General features: G+C 45.3%; 1 protein-coding gene across 3 annotated transcripts in view; it reads left to right on the forward strand.

The window, feature by feature from the left end:
- PDE7B (phosphodiesterase 7B) overlaps nucleotides 1–18673 on the forward strand; it is a 540312-nt gene that overhangs the window by 412653 nt on the left and 108986 nt on the right. For all 3 annotated transcript variants that reach the window (XM_088452442.1, XM_088452449.1, XM_088452433.1), the window contains one exon: nucleotides 6528–6611. In XM_088452442.1, coding sequence (XP_088308568.1) covers nucleotides 6528–6611 — 84 coding nt within the window. The remainder of the gene's footprint in view (nucleotides 1–6527; nucleotides 6612–18673) is intronic.

Here is an 18673-nt window from a genome sequence, read left to right on the forward strand (position 1 = left end):
AAATGTATTTAAGTGTACCAAAAGGAATTTGCAATAAAATAATTGACAAATTAGGCACCAGGAACTGTGAGCTCTGTGATATAAACATTCCTGCAGGAATCAGCTATAACCACAAACAGCAAATCTCCAATAAACATGACTGCAGCTCAGAGGAAACTATATATTTATTGACAATAGCTTTTTATTATGATGTATACGCGCATTAAAAGCAAGAATTTAGAGAGATGCATTTTCGACAGCTGTTTTTCAATAACAATCAATGTCATGTCCATTTTAGTGCTGGTAATAGTAGTGACCCTTAGTGGTACCAGCTATTTTCAAACATGTTTTAGCATGTTCCCCTGCACACATTCCCCCATGCATACCAACATGTCCCCTTCACATATTATCCACTGCACAGCAACATGACCACCCTCTGCACAACATGATTCTGACTACACCCAGCACAATAACATGACTCCACCTGCATAACCACATAATCGCCCCCTTGCACAGAATCCACTCAATACAAAGTAATGCAATTTGCCATCTGAAAGCTAGCAATGATATCTGTCCAACTTCTGGCTTGCTATGTTTCAGCAATGTACTAACTGTACATGCTCATAGGTGATTGAAAATTGTTGTGTTATATAGCAATGAGATGGAAGATAGTGATTTATTTATTTTTATATATTTTTTTGTATATTAGCTATTTCTAAGACATGGCCCCCAACATTGTCCTCTTGAAATTTGGGATAAGAGAGCAGGTCACTCTGCTGTGGAACGTTGACATGTCAATGCGACTGTATCTTCAGAAGTGTTTAACTGGCCACTAATTATCCATTTATCATTTCAAACAGCCAACTAGTTGGCTGGTTGGAATGATAATCAGGTAATGCATGGGAGCAGATGATAATCATACATTTGTTCATAAATGCTGGAAACGTCCTAAAACTGATGTTCAGACAAGTTGGTTAAATCAAACAAGTTTGATTTAACCAACCCAACTGAATGATAATCATTCAGTGTAGGGGAAAACCTTTACCCTCCTGAAAGATTTTAATAGAAATAGATGTACACTGTCCGCCTACTTCTGCTCCCGCAGTCTAGTACAGCATGACACCACCTTTGAGGACTGGCCAGATCCCCAACTGTGCCAAGCCCTGCATCACCCCAGAGGAGAGAATCTTTACCAGCTTTTGGATCAGTCTCTGTCTACCTGCTGTTCTCTGTGGGCTATCTGGAGAGATTAAGCGCCAGCCATGAGAGGATGGTCTGCAACCGGGAGCATGACCTGGAGCACATCCACTACGAGGTCACAGGACCTGGCAGCTGGTATGAAATAGGGCAATGAAGCCATCATACACGGCAAGTCCTTGTATTTTCTAGCATTGCTGTACTATGAATTGTTCCCATACAGTGTTCTAATGTATGGTACATTCTAGGTTTGGTCTTTGGTGTTCCTTATGGTTAAATTTAATTAAGTGATTTGCGCAGGTGCAGATTACTAACCATTAGGGTGGTCCACTTTAACATTACCAAAAACAAAGATGCTTGAATTATGCTTCCACATAGACTATATTTGTCCATTATAATGTAGTAACTTGTGTACCAAATTTTAGCTTTGTACGTTGTAGTTTAGTAGTCGCCCAGTTGTTTACTTTCTGGAAGCTGACACAAATGGAGATTATGCTTTGAAATGTCTTCCCATGTATATTCGGCTCTACTGGAGGCCCAGAATTTGGAATTTTCAACCGCTTTCAGAAAGAATGGAGAAGTATTGATAAAAACGTTTATGGTGCTGTAGATATTGCCCTCTTCCAAGATCCTGTATTAAACAGATTACTACAGGAAATGTTATAATATTTACCAATTGCACTGGATAAACAGCAAACGAGAGACGATTATCGAGAGCTTTTGACTTTATTTCTTTTGTTTCTTGGTGGTGGAAATGGTAGGGAAACATTTTGAGCTCCTGGACCTACTCACCATGCTCGATGGATGGGTACAGGTATTTACGCTCTGACTGTATGTCTCTTTCGAAATCCATTACAGTTAACACCTAGAGAGGCAAACAACATGGTGAATTTGGCTTTGTTTGTAAGTCTGGTTTATGTAAAGTGTTGGAATGAAGCTCCATTGGGAATTAGAGCACCGTATAATGACAACGAGCTCTTAAGTCTCATAAAAATCTACCCTGATGTAACAATTGGTAAGAAAGCTCACATTGCTTTTTCCAGACACCTCTGGTTTCTTTCTGTACACTTGGTAACTTTAGCATTTTTTGACAATCGAGTGTCTGCATAAAAAACAAAGGAAAAAATGGTAAAAAAAAATCTAAAATGTCCACAGCTACCCGATTTTCTGCAACGTATTCAACTATCTGAGGATGCAGATCTAAGTCTAGAAAAGTGCAATATTGTGCGACCCCTCCATATTGTTTGTTTGGAAAATGTTTTGGTGTACTACCCATTGATGTACTAAAGAATAAAATTAACCTTGTGGAGAAAGGAAAATTTTAATGTTTATTTTTTGGACCACCCTACTGGCCATTATGGTAGAGAAATCTCACTTGATTTAGCTTGCTCCTCTACGGGGTGTGAGCTAAAACAAGCACGATTTCCCTGGCCTGAGAACCCACAATGCATTAATATGTAAGGTTCAGATGAAATATCACTGCTAATTGAATTCCACCAAAGTTAGAACTGATGAAAGCATAAAAGAAAAGAAAAATGTTTGATATGTTGTAGAGCAGGGATGGGGAACCTCAGGCCCGGGGGCCCGGTATAAGGAGTCATTTGGTCTGGCCCTTGGAGCTTTTCTCTGCTAGCCTCATCTGGCTACCAGGGTGCCTAGACTAGCACATTGCAGTTAGAATCTATGCAGCAGTGCCGCCAGGAGCGTCTTTAGGGCACTTCAGATGGTCACACCGTTGCCCTTACAGCTCCCTTGCTGTAATCACCGGCGATTGTGGCTCCGCACCGTGTGACGTCACATGGAGGGAGCATGGCCTGCACCGAGCCTGCGATTAATGTTATATATATCAAAATGGCCCTCGGCAGAAAAAAGGTTCCCCACCCCTGTTGTAGAGGATGGAAAGCGGAATTACTTTTTAGTGAATATCAGAACAACTCTTAATTAGGGCAGTATTTGGAAGCTATTCATCATGACTAAGAAAGTCTATCCCACGTCCTATGTGCTTAAGTCATTGACTTCAATCAATAAATAAATCTACCCTTTTAACAGTAATGTGTTTTGCAGCCAATTGTTCCAACCTACCTTATTACCTATCAAACTTCAATAATAAACAATTAGAGCAAAACATTTCTGCTACTGCAGAACTTGATATTGTCTTAACATATACAACTCACTACTTTGAGTTAGATCATCTTGGTAACAAAAAGGCTGAGATAATACATCAGATATGTTAATTACTTTACACTTGTATCACTTTCATATGTACGATTTAAGAATTTCAGTCAATTGTCCAAATGGAAATACCATGTCTGTGTAAAGTACTAGTATTACTTGAGGAATTGTGATTATTGGCAGCACAATGGTTATCTTACTGCCTCACTGAGGTCTTGGGTTCAATAAGCACCAAGGCTGTTATCTGTATGGAGTTTATATATTCTCCTTGTGCATGCGTGTGTCTGTGTACATGTACATGTGGTAGGAAATATATGGTGCAAACAAATTATCTGCTATGATCTTGCAGGTGTCATCGCTACAACAGCTGCACTTGATGGCAGCCCGAACTCGCACAAAAGTGATCCCAGCCCCAGCGCGAATTTGGGCTCGGAGCGGGGTGCGAGATGCCGTGCCATTGCCAGTGTTTTAACGCCGTGGCAAGGGCAATTCCCACTCTTCACAAGCAATTGAATTGACCCCATAGATTGTAAGCTCCACTGGGGCAGGGACTGATGTGAATTACTAAATATTTGTAAACTGCTGCAGAATATGTGTGTGCTACATATATATATAAATTAATAATTTCCTGTGTTCTAGAATACTCTGTAAAATTAATTTAACAAAGTAAAGCTAAGAAGAATTTGCTCTCAACAAGGGCATTTGAAGGGAAACCAATTCATAATCATCACTATATCCTGTCTGTTGCTGTCTATACGGTTTTCATGTTTCCTGTTCTCAGTGTTTGTGGAACCTATGCATTGTTTCCTTTCTTCTTCCTAGAAAAAACAGTTTATTCCTATTGTGTCTATAACTTCTAGCTATGACTCTGCTAAAACCCTTTTTTTTCATTTGCGGTGATTTCATGTAAATTCCTGCATTTGTTGTTGCTTTTACTATTGTAAATATGTAACAGTAAGCAACCATAGCTCCGTAATAAAATGTTAATAAAAACACAATTCTACCTCCTTGTCCCCCCCACCCACATGCAACCTATAATGTTTAGTATTACATGTATGTACACTTAACTTACAATTACACAATAATTCACACAACGCAGATAGGGGAAGTGGGTGTAGCAACATTTGCACAGTCCGTTGCACACTGTTTCAGTGGGGGAGTCTAACAGGCATTACAATATTTTTGCACATGAATTGAGAGCGCAATCGCAGCTGCCTATGCTGTGGCGTACAACTCTGAATCGGGCCCTTTGAATCCAAGATACTCACACAAACTTGTAGTGTTCACTTTAGGTCCAGCGCGGGGCAGAGTGCCGGACCTAGAAAGGTCAAACGTTAACCTGTGTGCGCCGTAGGCGCAGGGGCGCCCGAAAAGCGTGAAAAGGAGACGTGTCTTTAAGATGCCCCCTTTTCATTACTCTTGGGGATGTGCCCGGCACTTATGGACATGACTGTCTGCCCCCAAGTTCTCCTGTCTCTGTGAATAGATGCGCCCGGCATCTATTCACCGGTGGTGACTGCTGCACTGTTGGATAAGGCGCATTCTGCCCTTTTGAAATCTGTAATGGCGCAGCGCCCTGCTAAAACAGCCTAGCAGAAACGCTAAACTTGTATTATGAATATGCTTCCTAAATACCCCAAACATGTTATTCCAAAGCCTTTTCTCCCTTCTGATTCTGCTCACCTTGGGTTTTCCCTGACACTTTCCCAAATTCCATCCTCCTTTGTAGAAACGCTGCAACATCTGTCTAGCCTGTAATCAATGTCCCTACCCATTTTTTATTCTCAGACAATTTCATCCATCTTGCCTGGCTTTGCCCTACATCTCTATCTGCTATGTGCCTGACCCTGGTACCTCATACATAAATAGGCAATGATTGGTGTTTTTCATACTTGCCTACTTTTTGTGCTTCCCGCTGGGAGATCTAGAAGGGGGAGGTTGTACATGGTGCCAGTGTGGGAGGTGCGGTGATGCGATTTGTGTTGTCATAGAACTGCCTCCCAATACAATATGTTGTCATTTGCAGCATTATGCCGCTTGGATTGGGGCTTAATATATAACTATGTAACTCATTGCTAAATATATTCTGCAAACAATTTATCTATTGCAGATTTTTTTCTGTTACATTTATCATTCTGTGAGCTATATATTGTTCAAACTGTTATCTAAGGGCTGACTTGTGTTATAAATGAATAGAATAAATATGGTAGAAATAAATGTTTGATCGCCTGTATTACTGTCTGTAAGGGGCCTATTCATCATCACTTAATTTTCACAAAAGCAGGTGAAAATACAAGTTTCTTCAGATGGCGAATGCTCCTTCTCCAGCATCACAACCCACTGGTTCAGGGGGGCCCCGCACCGCACACACTGCACCCATATTATTTTAGACTTACCTGTCCGTGGTCCCGTGGCGGTTGTCTGCGCTGCTCAGAACACCGGAAAAATGGGCTCCGCGGCCATTTTCCGGCGTTCTGCATATGCGCAGTAGACTCCGGGCACACTCTAGTGCCCGGAGTCTACTAAGGCTCCAGTGGTTGGCTAGCCGCGTCAGCCGGCTGCCGGCCACCGGAAAGACAGGAGGGGGCCCCGCACGGGGAGTGCACACGGGCCCCCTCCTCTCTTAAAATGCCCCTGGCGCCGGAGCAATCATGAATTGCTCCGGCAGTCGCCACGAGTTCGGATGTTGATTATCGGGGTCCGTTCGGACCCATATAATTAACATGATGAATTGGCCCCTATATGATAATGCAACAATTAAAAACATTTCCAGTTAGCTGTGCATGTCTGCTGGTTGGCTTATTATAGTGCTTCCTGTTAGCATCCGCCTGTATTCAACTGAAGGTGGTCACACATGCAGTAGGTGGGTCATGCTGCTTGACCTAAAAGTCAAAAGATAGTCATTGTTTCATTTGGGCCTACGTGTAGTTCACTTGTGGATTTATTGCAGCCTGTTGGTGTTGTTGGAAGTTAACTTTTCCTAATAGAGATCCTATTAATTCAATCTGATCATTATCTGGCACAATACAACTGCCCAGTACTGTCTGCGTTATTACAGAATAAGTATAAAAAAATAAATAAAAGTACTCCAGGTGCTGTGTGTGGCCATCTTACTGTTTTGTTTTGTTTTAAACAATCTATCAGCAAAATCCCCTGTGCTAATTTTTTGTTTCTTTCAGGAGATGCTCGAGTGAGAGGTCCAACAGGGTTTCTCTCTGAACGCCGTGGCTCTTACCCTTTTATCGATTACCGTCTTTTGAACAGTATGTATGACTTAAATTTTATATTAAATATACATTCAAATTTTGTAGAATTCAGATATATGTTAAGAGGCACCCTTAAGAAGGGTGCAGTTGTTATTTATTTTGTAAGGATAAAAGTTTGCACAGTTATCCATTCTATTGCTGGAAAAATAATGCATCTCAATATGGTTGTTTTGGTTATTAACTCTATAGCTTTCCCCAGTTCCAAAATGTTTCACTGTATGGAAAACAGTTAGTAATAAGACTACAATCTGCCTATACCTATAGTGATAATTACAAACGCCTATATGTGTGTGCGTCATACTTGCCTACTTTTACAAAGCATTTCAAGGAGATTGTGAAAACAGCACCTATGAGCGTGGCTGTAAAGTGGACATGTACTGCTACATCTGAGAGGCGCGTCATAAAATTTATTTACATCCAAATGTAAGTGAGCCACAAAGCAGTTAGTAAGATCTATTTGTTGCTGAAAGCACATGCATATAGCTCTAGGGATCATTGTGCCTTATATCCGATGCAGGGAAATTATGCTAATGATCCCATTTTAATGTATATAGCTCTGTCTTTTTTTTTTATATTTAACAGCTTCATAATGGGGGTAAGGTGGAGATGCAGTCAGTAAGCCGACGGTCGAAATGCCGACCACCGGCTTCCCGTTTGTCAAATCCCGGCAGGGTACTGATGATAGGCGTCGAAATCCCGACACCTGTCATTAGACCTACGCCGGGGAGCCCGATGCCCTTAATACCAAATGAAGGTAAGCCGGGCATGGACAGCCGCAGGGGGGGGAAGGGTTAGGTTTCAGGGCTCCCATGCGGCCGGCGGTAATACATACTAACTCCGTAAGGTGCAATCAGGAAGATTGCTAGACTCTTCAGGGAGATTGCTACTATTTAAGGGAGTCTCCCTGACAATCAGGGAGAATTGGCAAGTATGGTTTGCGCATGTGTGTATATATTAGGGGTGTGCACCGGCCCCTTTTCATGTTTTGGTTTTGGATCTGGATCTTTCTTCGTGTTTTGGATCTGGATTGGTTTTGCCAAAACCACCCTTCCATGTTTTGGGTTCTGGGTTTTGTGTTTTGGATCTGTATTTTTTTTTTAAAAAGCATAAAAACAGCTAAAATCACAGAATGTGTTGGTTTTTCTGCTCCTATGCTATTATTAACCTCAATAACCTTCATTTCCACTAATTTCCAGTCTATTCTGAACACCTCACACCTCACAATAGTGTTTTTATGTCCAAAAGGTTGCACCGAGGTAGCTGGATGACTATGCTAAGCGACACGAGTGGGTGGCACAAACACGTGACACTGCAGTGGCAGACAGGATGGCAGTTTGAAAAACTAGGCCCCAAACTGTACATAATGCAAAGAAAAAAAAGAGGTGCAAGATGGAATTGTCCTTGGGCCCTCCCACCCACCCTTATGTTGTATAAACAGGACATGCACACTTTAACAAAGCAATCATTTGAGCGCCAGGGTCTGCCACACGACTGTGGCTGAAATGATTGGTTCGTTTGGGCCCCCACAAAACAAGCTGGCAATTAATCTGTCCCTGCACAAACTGGCTCTACGGAGGCAAGATGTTGTCCTCATCCTCCTCATCCACCGATTCCTCACCCTCTTCAGTGTTGTGTACATCCTCATCCTCACAGAGTATTAACTCGTCCCCACTGGAATCCACCACCACAGGTCCCTCTGTACGTTCTGGAGGCTGGTCTCCCTGGAAGAGTTGATAATTCATTTTGATGAACATCATCTTCTCCACATTTTGTGGAAGCAACCTCCTACGCCTTTCGCTGACAAGGTTCCCGGCTGCACTAAACACTCTTTCGGAGTACACACTGGAGGGGGGGCAACTCAGGTAAAATAGAGCCAGTTTGTACAGGGGCCTCCAAATTGCCTCTTTTTCCTGCCAGTACAGGTACGGACTGTCTGACATGCCTACTTGGATGCTGTCACCGATGTAATCCTCCACCATTCTGTCAATGGTGACAGTATCATATGTAGTGACAGTAGACATGTCAGAAATTGTTGCCAGGTCCTTCAGTCCGGACCAGATGTCCAAACTTGGTCCTGCCTGCCCTGCATCACAACCAGCGGGTTGCTTAGTATAGCTAAGTTTTTTCCTGGCAGCCCCAGTTGCGGGAGAAAATGAAGAAGTAGCTGTTGACGTGTCACGTTCCGCTTCAGCTGACAGTGTGTTCACCAGCAGGTCTTTGCACCTCTGCAGGCTTGTGTCGGCCGGAAAGAGAGACACCACATATGCTTTAAACCTAGGACGAGCACGGTGGCCAAATTGTAGTGGTCTGATTTCAACAGATTGACCACCCTGGAATCCTGGCAAAGCGAATGAAGGGCTTCATCCACAAGTCCCACATGCCGAGCGGAATCGCTCCGTCTTAGCTCCTCCTTCACTTTCTCCAGCTGCTTCTGCAAAAGCCTGATGAGGGGAATGACCTGACTCAAGCTGGCAGTGTCTGAACTGACTTCACGTGTGGCAAGTTCGAAGGGCTGGAGAACCTTGCACAACACGGAAATCATTCTCCACTGCGCTTGAGTCAGGTGCATACCCCCTCCTTTGCCTATGTCATAGGTGGATGTATAGGCTTGTATGGCCTTTTGCTGCTCCTCCATCCTCTGAAGCATTTAGAGGGTTGAGTTCCACCGCGTCACAACCTCTTGCTTCAGGTGATGGCGGGTCAGGTTCAAGAGTGTTTGCTGGCGCTCCAGTCTTCGGCACACAGTCGCTGCATGGCGAAAGTGGCCAGAAATTTTTCGGGCCACCCAAAGCGTCTCCTGCACGCCCCTGTCGCTTTTCAGAAAATTCTGCACCACCAAGTTTATTGTGTGAGCAAAACATGGGACGTGCTGGAATTTGCCCAGATGTAATGCCCGCACAATATTGGTGGCGTTGTCAGATATCACAAATCCCCAGGAGAGTCTAAGTGGGGTAAGCCACTGGGCGATGATTTCCCTCAGTTTCTCTAAGAGGTTGTCGGCGGTGTGCCTCTTACTGAAACTGGTGATACACAACGTAGCCTGCCTTGGAACGAGCTGGTGTTTCTGAGATGCTGCTACTGGTGACGCTGCTGCTGTTGCTGCATAAGGTAATACATCTACCCAGTGGGCTGTCACAGTCATATAGTCCTTAGTCTGCCCTGTTCCACTTGTCCACATGTCCGTGGTTAAGTGGACATTGGGTACAACCGCATTTTTCAGGACACTGAGGACACTTTTTCTGACGTTTCTGTACAGTCTCGGTATCGCCTGCCTAGTGAAGTGGAATCTAGACGGGATTTGGAACCGGAGACACACTACCTCCATCAATTGTCTAAATCCCACTGCACTAATGGCGGATACCGAACGTACGTCTAACACCAACATAGCAGTCAAGGCCTCAGTTATACGTTTTGCTTCAGGATGACTGCTGTCGTACTTCATCCTCCTCGCTAAGGATTGTTGGAGGGTCAATTGTTTAGTAAAAGTAGTGGTGTTCCTACTTCCTCTCTGGGATGATGAACGACTCCCAGCAGCAGCAACAGCAGCAGCGGCAGCAGGAGGCGTAGCAATGCAGGATCCTCCGGAGGAATCCCGGATAGGAGAGTCAGTCATGCCAGTGACATGGCCTGCAGGACTACTTCCGATCCTGACTAAGGAGGAAATTGACGAGGAGGGAGTTGACAGTGTGGTTTGCAGGCGCTTGGATACAACAGGACAACGGGATTTAGGTGTCCCTGGACTGCTTACGGTCTTAGCCAAAGTTTCTGAACTTGACAGTAACTTTTTATGAACGCGCTGCAGGTGCCGTATAAGGGAGGATGTTCCTAGGTGGTTAACGTCCCTACCCCTACTTATTTCACCTTTACATATGGTACATATGGCAAGACAGTTGTTGTCCGGATTTGGATAGAAATCTTGCCAGACCAAAGAGGTGGAATGTTTGGTCTTCTGCCCAGGCATGACCGTGATGGGCTTTTTCATCCCACGGACAACAACTGTCTCCCCCGGAGCCTGATTTAAACAAACCACATCACCATCAGAATCCTCCTCGCCAACTTCCTCCTCAGCGCCAGCTACACCAGTATCCTCATTCTGTTGTACTTCAACAGTGACATCTTCAATTTGCATATCAGCAAGTGGACTGTGGGTGCTCATTTCAGCACTTGCAGGGGGCGTGCAAATGGTGGAAAGAGCCACCTCTTCCCGTCCAGTGCTGGGAAGGTCAGGCATCGCAACCACCACCACACTTGGACTCTCCTTGGGGATTTGTGATATCTTCTTAGAACGCACAGTTCTTCGCTGTGCTTTTGCCAGCTTAACTCTTTTGATTTTTTTAGTGGGAGGAGGGCTTCCATCGTCATGTGAAGCTGAACCACTAGTCATGAACATAGGGAAAGACCTTAGCCATTCCTTGCCACTCCGTGTCGTAAATGGCATATTGGCAAGTTTACGTTTCTCTTCAGATGAGTTAAATGTCTTTTTCAAGGTCATTTTCCTGAACTTTGCCATTTGGGATTGTATGTGCCCTCTACTATGACATTGGGCATCGGCCTTGGCAGACGACGTTGATGGCATGTTATCGTCTATGTCATGACTAGTGGCAGCAGCTTCAGCACTAGGAGGAAGTGGTTCTTGATCTTTCTCTATTTTATTTTTATCGGAGAAAGTTTGGTCCTCCATTTATGTTATATCGATTTGATATATACGTGCGGCTAAGGCGCACACAAACACAGAAAATATTTTTTTATTTTTGCTGGAGAGTAGTGCACTTTGTGGGTTACACCACCCTTTAAGAAATGAGCCACCCGGCTCTTTACTTATGGGACACAGGCGCACGCTTGGCACTGCTCCTTTGTTGATGCACGTGTGGCTACTGCGCACACAATTCACAAACACAGAAAACATTTTTTTATTTGGTTTGGAGTGTACTTTGGGGGTTACAGCACCCTTTAACGGTCAAGCCAGCCGGCCCTTTACTTATGACACAGGCGCACGCTTGGCACTACTTTGTTGATGCACGTGCGGCTACTGCGCATACAATTCACAAACACAGAAAATATTTTTTTATTTGGTTTGGAGTGTACTTTGGGGGTTACAGCACCCTAAAATGGTCAAGCCAGCCGGTCCTTTACTTATGACACAGGCGCACGCTTGGCACTACTTTGTTGATGCACGTGCGGCTACTGCGCACACAATTCACAAAAACAGAAAAAATATTATTTTTTTAGCACTTGGGGGGAGCACCCCTGATGGACAGAGCACCCCCTGGACAACACTACAGCACCCCTTTAGGACTGGGACACTGTACAGGACTTTGGAGTGGACACAGCCCCTATGGAGAACTGACTGCACAACACAGTCCAGCCAGCCCCTATGGACTTTGAAGTAGTGGACAACAGCAGCACAGCGCAGCACAGCACAACACTACTCTGCACTGCACTACACTACACAGCCCAGCCAGCCCTAACTCCCACCCTCCCTCTTCACTGTCCACAGCCGAGTGAGAAAATGGCGCCGACGCGGGTACCTTATATAGGATCCAAAACCCGCGAGACTCGGAAGGCGGGATGATGACGTTTTGCCTCGATTTCAGATCCGAGTCAGGCGGGAAAAGTCGAGCCTGACTCGGATCGGGGGGGCTCGGATTTCAGAAATCCGAACCCGCTCACCCCTAGTGTGTGTGTGTGTGTGTATGTATATATATATATATATATATATATATATATATATATATATATAGATTCACACACATTGGGTTGCTGCCACACAAACATTCAAGAATTCTTCATTCCAACCATTTTTGAGGTCAGTGGATCCGGTCTACAAAGAACAAAATGTTAAGATGCAAAATGCCTGTATTTGTAGCTGTAGGCCATGAACTGCACTCGTGCACCTTTATTTCCAGCAGAATGCATTGGTTTCTGCAGAGCATGATGGTGGAGCAGCTGTAGTTTACACTTGTCATTGGGAAGCATTGGGTATTCACTGCACATCATATAATATACAAGGTTCAGTGTTTTTGCCAGCTTTCTATTAAAGAATACAGCTGTGGATTTGGATCTACTGCTGTATTCTGTAATGGAAAGCTGTGAAGGGTATTCTAGAGACAATTTTCCAGATGCATCCCATATACTGAAAAGGCAAAAAGGAGGAGATATAGGGATGTGATTTGGAAAACAATATTTTTACATTTCTTTTGCAATCTATTTTCATTATAGAAACAATTAGGTGCTGAGCCAACAAAGGGCTCGATTCTATTCAGCGCGATGTAAATAGCTCCCGGAGCTATTCAATACACCGCGCTGACAAGTCCGACTAATGATTTCTTCTCTCATCCCTCCGGGGATGAGAGAAGAAATCCGACAAAAGTCCCGGCGCGAGGCTGTTTTCTGCCCTTAGCGCCGGGAAAACAGCCTCGCTGTTAGGTCGGGGAATGCCCGTTATCGTGCCTAAACACCCTGTTTAAGGCGCGATGACGAGCCTTCCCTGACCTAACAGCGCGATGAATTGAATAGCTCCGGGAGCTATTTCCCGGCGCTATTTACATCGCGCTGAATTGAATCGTGCCCAAAGAATGCATTCTGATGAATTACTATACCCTGGCCTGAGGTGTTTCACTCTTTTATAATAATTGTTACTTTTATTATTTATTTACTTCAACTGGACTTTATAGATTAATCATACCTCCCATCTGTCCCGATTTTAGGGCATCCTGATTTGATGGCTCTGTCACTGTCGTTCGGCCGTAAGGTTGTGATGTATATTCTGTATAGCATAGCAGGTCAGCTGTGCTTAGGTGCTAGATGCACATGCCATGGTGTGTGCAGTACAGAGCTTTGGTAGTACTGGCTACAACCCCCTGATGCGTACGTCACCACCAACCTTGCTAACAATAACAATACACTGCCTGCGGAAATATACAGGAATGCTGGACACTACCCAAGTATCCCTAGCGGACTAGATTTCATTGACTTTCAGTTTTAGGTGAAATTTATATTTGAATTCATAATAAAACAATTAATCTATAAATTGCAATTCATTTGCTCATTCATTTATATATTACTCCAGTGGTTCCCAAACCTAATTCAATCACGTTGCCCTACGGTAAAACCTTTTTTTGTTTAGGACACAGCTAGGTCAAAAGCTTCTTACTGAGAAATTCAGCAGACATTGTTAAATTAGGTAAATTGTGTGTACTTGTCATCTTTAGTTTGAATTATGTGGGAGTGAACAGTGGGCCTGATTCAGACCTGGTCACAAGCGCTGAGCGCTCGCAACCGGGTCGATGGTGGCCCAGAACGCATGCGCGCGACGGAGCCGGCTCCGTCGTGCACAAGTGCGAGACCCGGATAGCGACGGGCACTCTGTCACTCGCAACAAAGGGTGCGAGCTGTCAATGTTGAGTAACAGCTCGCTCCCTTTGGTGGGCGGGCCGGAGGGGTGGCTGCCCAAACTGAGGCGTTCCCATGTGAACACCTGCCGTTTGGGGGCGGCCCCACTGACATCACGAGTGATATCAGTGGAGAGATTCCGGCTCTGTTAGAGCCAAAATCTCTCTGGGGCTTGCGGCCACGAGACCCTTACCACAAGGGTCTCGTCGCGAGCCCGATGGTCGCGATGGTCTTAGCTATGCAAGCGGCCAGGAGGCCGCACAGATTCAGAGCGAGCGCTCTTTCAGAGCGTCCGGCTCTGAATCAGGGCCTGTGTTTGTCCATTTATTTAATGATTGGCTGCAACTGCCAGTGGTTTTACCTATCACATGAACCATACATAATTTGAATTGGTAGAGGACCACCAACCCATGGCACTCCTGCAAATGCCCAGCTGCTCCCCAGGGTGCCACAGCACCTAGTTTGGGAAAAACAGTATTACACAATAAAAGTAAATAGGGCAGGGTAATTACATTGTATTTAATTTTACTATAGACAGCACTTTAGAGCACACTCTCATGTCACTGTAGCTCCCTATATAGCAGTTGATCTACATCACTATAGAATTTTAATATATAACCGATTTTCTTTATTTTCATAATTAAACTTACATTGTTATATTTTAACCCAAGTTAAGTGAAAGCGATGCCTGAACAATTTCTTTAAGCTATGTATATAACTGTTCATAAGGTTATACATTTTGACTCAAAATATGGACATTTATTTTCAAACCTTTTTTTACTGTAAAATGGTTATGATTATAAATGCCAAATTCACGACTGACCTATTGTTCAATGAAACGGGAAGGGTGTTCTAGAGATAACTTTCCGGATGCATCCCATATACTGAAAAGGCAAAAGGAGGAGATAAAGGGATATGATTGTGAAAACAATAAGACATTTCTTTTGCAATCTATTTTCAACAATTAGGTGCTGTGTCACAAACAATGCATTTCTGATTAATTATTATCCCCTGACCTGAGGTGTCTTACTTTTTTATAATGACTCGTTTTACATTATCAATGAGTTTTTGATTTTTACTGTATTATTATTTATTCACTTTTACTGGACAAATAAAATTAATTTTTTTACTTCATGGGCATTCCATAGGAAAAACAGAAAATTCTGATAAAATCTACTGATGTGTCCGCACAAATCTTATCTCCGTGTGACTCGGTAGCGGTGTGTGTCTTTTTGCGCAACTTTATTTTACCTTCAAACGCGTCTTATTTGCAAAACGATGCGAATAGGACGCACAAGCTGCTTCTACTGATTAAAATGATTTGCGGCATGCTTATATTCTGTGTGCGACTGCGGGTGTATCTGCATGCGAAATACTATGTGACAGTTTCAGCTGCTGTGACACTGGAATGTAGTATTTTCCATGCAGATACACCAGCAGTCGTACACAGTATATAGGTATGTCACATCGAATCAGTATGTTATACAGCCGGCCGCTTCCCCCCGTCCCCGCAGCCTAAACTTAAGACTCCCGGGGATCTGTCTAACCCTAACCTTCCCCCGGGGGTGCCTAACCCTAACCCCCCCTTCCCCTAGCCTAAAAGTTACTCTCTCTGGGGGGTGCCTAACCCTAAGTTTCCCCGGCAGCCCTAAACCCTAACCCCCCCATGGCTGTCCGTGCCCTGCGCCCGGCTTACCTTCGTTCAGTATACCAGGCGTCGGGATAATGACAGGCGTCGGGATTTCAACGCCTGTCATTAGTACCCTGCCAGGATTTGACAGTCGGGAAGCCGGCGGTCGGCATTTCAACCGTCGGCTTCCTGACTGCTTCCCTGCCACATTTTAATCAGCAGAAGCTGCTTGTCGAAATCGATAGCTGCAGCTGTTGTAACGGTCAGTGTCACTGACCGTTCATACATCTGCCTGCACATCGGCAGTCCTATCTTGAAGATAGGAGTGCTGGTAATGACGGGTGCATTCTGCTCCCTTCCCTGCTTTACTACAGAGAAGCGGTAACTGCATTACGTGCATAGTTACTGGTTTCCCCATTATCTCCCCTTCATACATCTTCCCCGTTGTGTCTCTGGGCAGTACGTTGCTTGAGAGCAACCCCGTAACAGGGCTTAAGTGTGCCCTGTGCTGCTGCCGACCCCTCTCCCTGAACGCATGCCATCATAAGGCTGTGGCCAAGAGCAGCGCACACTGGGCCTGATTCAGACCCATTCTCTAGCCAGCGATCGATCGAAGTGAGCAATGTTTTTCAATGTGCACATACGTACGCTTCGTACTGCGCGTGCGCGAACTAGAACAAGCGATGGGGTAACTCGCTCGCCAAGCATAGACAGCCCAGCTGAATGACAGGTCACGCCGTTTATGGGTGGTAACAGGGGCAGGCCACTGGAAACGGGGGAGTGGAGGTGCGCCTGAGAATTTTAACGCCGTTTCAGAGGCGTGCATAGTTAACAGTCAGCATCATAGGACACGTCACTTGCTAGAAAAATACACTGAAGTGCTCGCGGCAGAGTATAGTCAGCCTCAAGCGTTGCGATCACATCCGATGGTCCTCGATGTACCAATCAGGCCCACTGTCTGTATAATCCTAAAGACGCTTCGAGCAGCCATACAAGTTGCAGGGTGTGTCGCTGGAGTATCTGAACGATGCTCTGGCCCATACTGCAGAATCGATCCTGGCTTGAGGGTGCCAACCCAGGCAAAGGCTTCGCCTTGTGCGACGGCACCAGCCGTACCACCTCCTTATGGCCCTGCTCGAGAGTACTATAAGACTTTGCTCTTAATTAAATCTCTTTTATAGATGCAAAAGCTTGGCATAGGTAGACATATCTTAATGACTGGGGGCAGGGCCGGATTAAGGGGGGGGCGACGGGCGGTTGTCCATGGGCCCCCACACACGGAGGAGCCCCCACTAGCAGCGGTGCGCTGTCTGCACCCGCCGCTAGTGTCCCCTCCGCTAGTGTAGTGTAGACTGCACAGTGAGCGCGGCCACACTACACAGTGATATACACACAGCCGCCGGCGGCAGCTGTGTGTATGTTACAGCAGCCGATGAGAGTCAGACTCTCATTGGCTGCTGCACAACAGAAGGGAGCCGGCTCCCCCCCGCAGCTGGTGATGATGGGAGAGACGTCATGACGCTGATGTCTCTCCCAACTGTGCAACAGAAGAGCCGGGACTCTCGTTTTGTGTGTGTGTGTGTTTGTGGGGCACTGTCACTGCATAGGGGGGAGCTAAAAGGGTCACTGTATAGGGGGGCCACTTCATGGGGGCACTGTATGGGGGGGGTTGCTACTGAGGGCAATGCCCGGGGGTGGGCTACTACTGCGGCACTGTATAGGTTGGGACTACTACTTTGGGCAGAGCATGGGGGACTACTACTGGGGCACTGTATGGGGGGGAATACTACTAGGGGCACTGTATAAGGGGGACTACTACTGGGGCCACTGTATAGGGGGGACTACTACTGGGGGCACTGTATAGGGGGGACTACTACTGGGGGCACTGTATAGGGGGGACTACTACTGGGGGCACTGTATAGGGAGGGACTACTACTGTGGGCAGAGCATGGGGGGGACTACTACTGGGGGCACTGTATAGGGAGGGACTACTACTGGTGACAGAGCATGGGGGGGGACTACTACAGGGGGCAATGCTTTTGGTGGAATACTACTGGGGCCCCTATATAAAGGACACTGCATAGGGGGGATTACTACTGGGGGCACTGTATAGGGGTGGACTACTACTGCAGGCAATGCATAGGGGGGACAACTACTGGGGGCACTGTATAGGGGGGAACACAACTGTGGGCATTATATAAGGGGCACTGCATAGGGAAGACCAATACTGGGGGCACTGCATAAGGGGCACTACTAAAGGGGGCACTGCATAAGGAGCACTGTATAGGGGTGGGACCATTACTGGGGACATTGCATAAGGGGCACTTTTACAGTGGGCATTGCAAGAGGGGCATTAAGGTGAATAGAAAGAAAAAAAATCCTAGGGTGACGAGAAATGGTGGTATATAGGGGCCCCCACAAGTTTGTTGCCCAGGGTCCCCCACAGACCTTAATCCGGCCCTGACTGGGGGAAGGGAGCTGCTGACATCTTTTTCCAATAAGCAAATTTGTTATTGAGATTTGATGCTCAAGTGTTTTAATTTGTCACAGAATATGCTGGAGAGGGGGTGATGACAAACATATCAATTTTAGTCCATGTGATGTGAGTTATGTCATAGCCATTCTCATTGCTGACCTTAGCCTTGGCTAGTCAGTGACTTACTGTGTATATGTGTATATATTGTTTTCTTGGTAGTATTACAGCAGCTATGTTGGCGACTGTTTCGCCTCTAAAAGCCATAAGTTAGTTGGCAGGTGAGCTTTAAACCAGTGTGATAGTAGTTACCAGGTTTTCAAAATCACGACTTAGTGTAGAACCTGCAGACAAATTTGGTCCCGTGATGTGGGCTGCAGGCTTAAATGCTTTGCTCAATCCAGGAACCAAAACTCCATTATTCATATACTATGGTGACTGAATTTATGGTAGTGAGTGCTCTGAGCTTTGTGTTTTATTTATTTCAGCAATGTGGTCACATGCCATTTTGCATCCCACACCTGGGAACGGTGATTGCAGGTTTGCAAACCAAATATATATATA

Source organism: Taudactylus pleione, unplaced genomic scaffold, assembly GCF_031769625.1.
Source record: "Taudactylus pleione unplaced genomic scaffold, aTauple2 ptg000006l, whole genome shotgun sequence".
In the NCBI taxonomy this organism is placed as follows: Eukaryota; Metazoa; Chordata; class Amphibia; order Anura; family Myobatrachidae; genus Taudactylus; species Taudactylus pleione.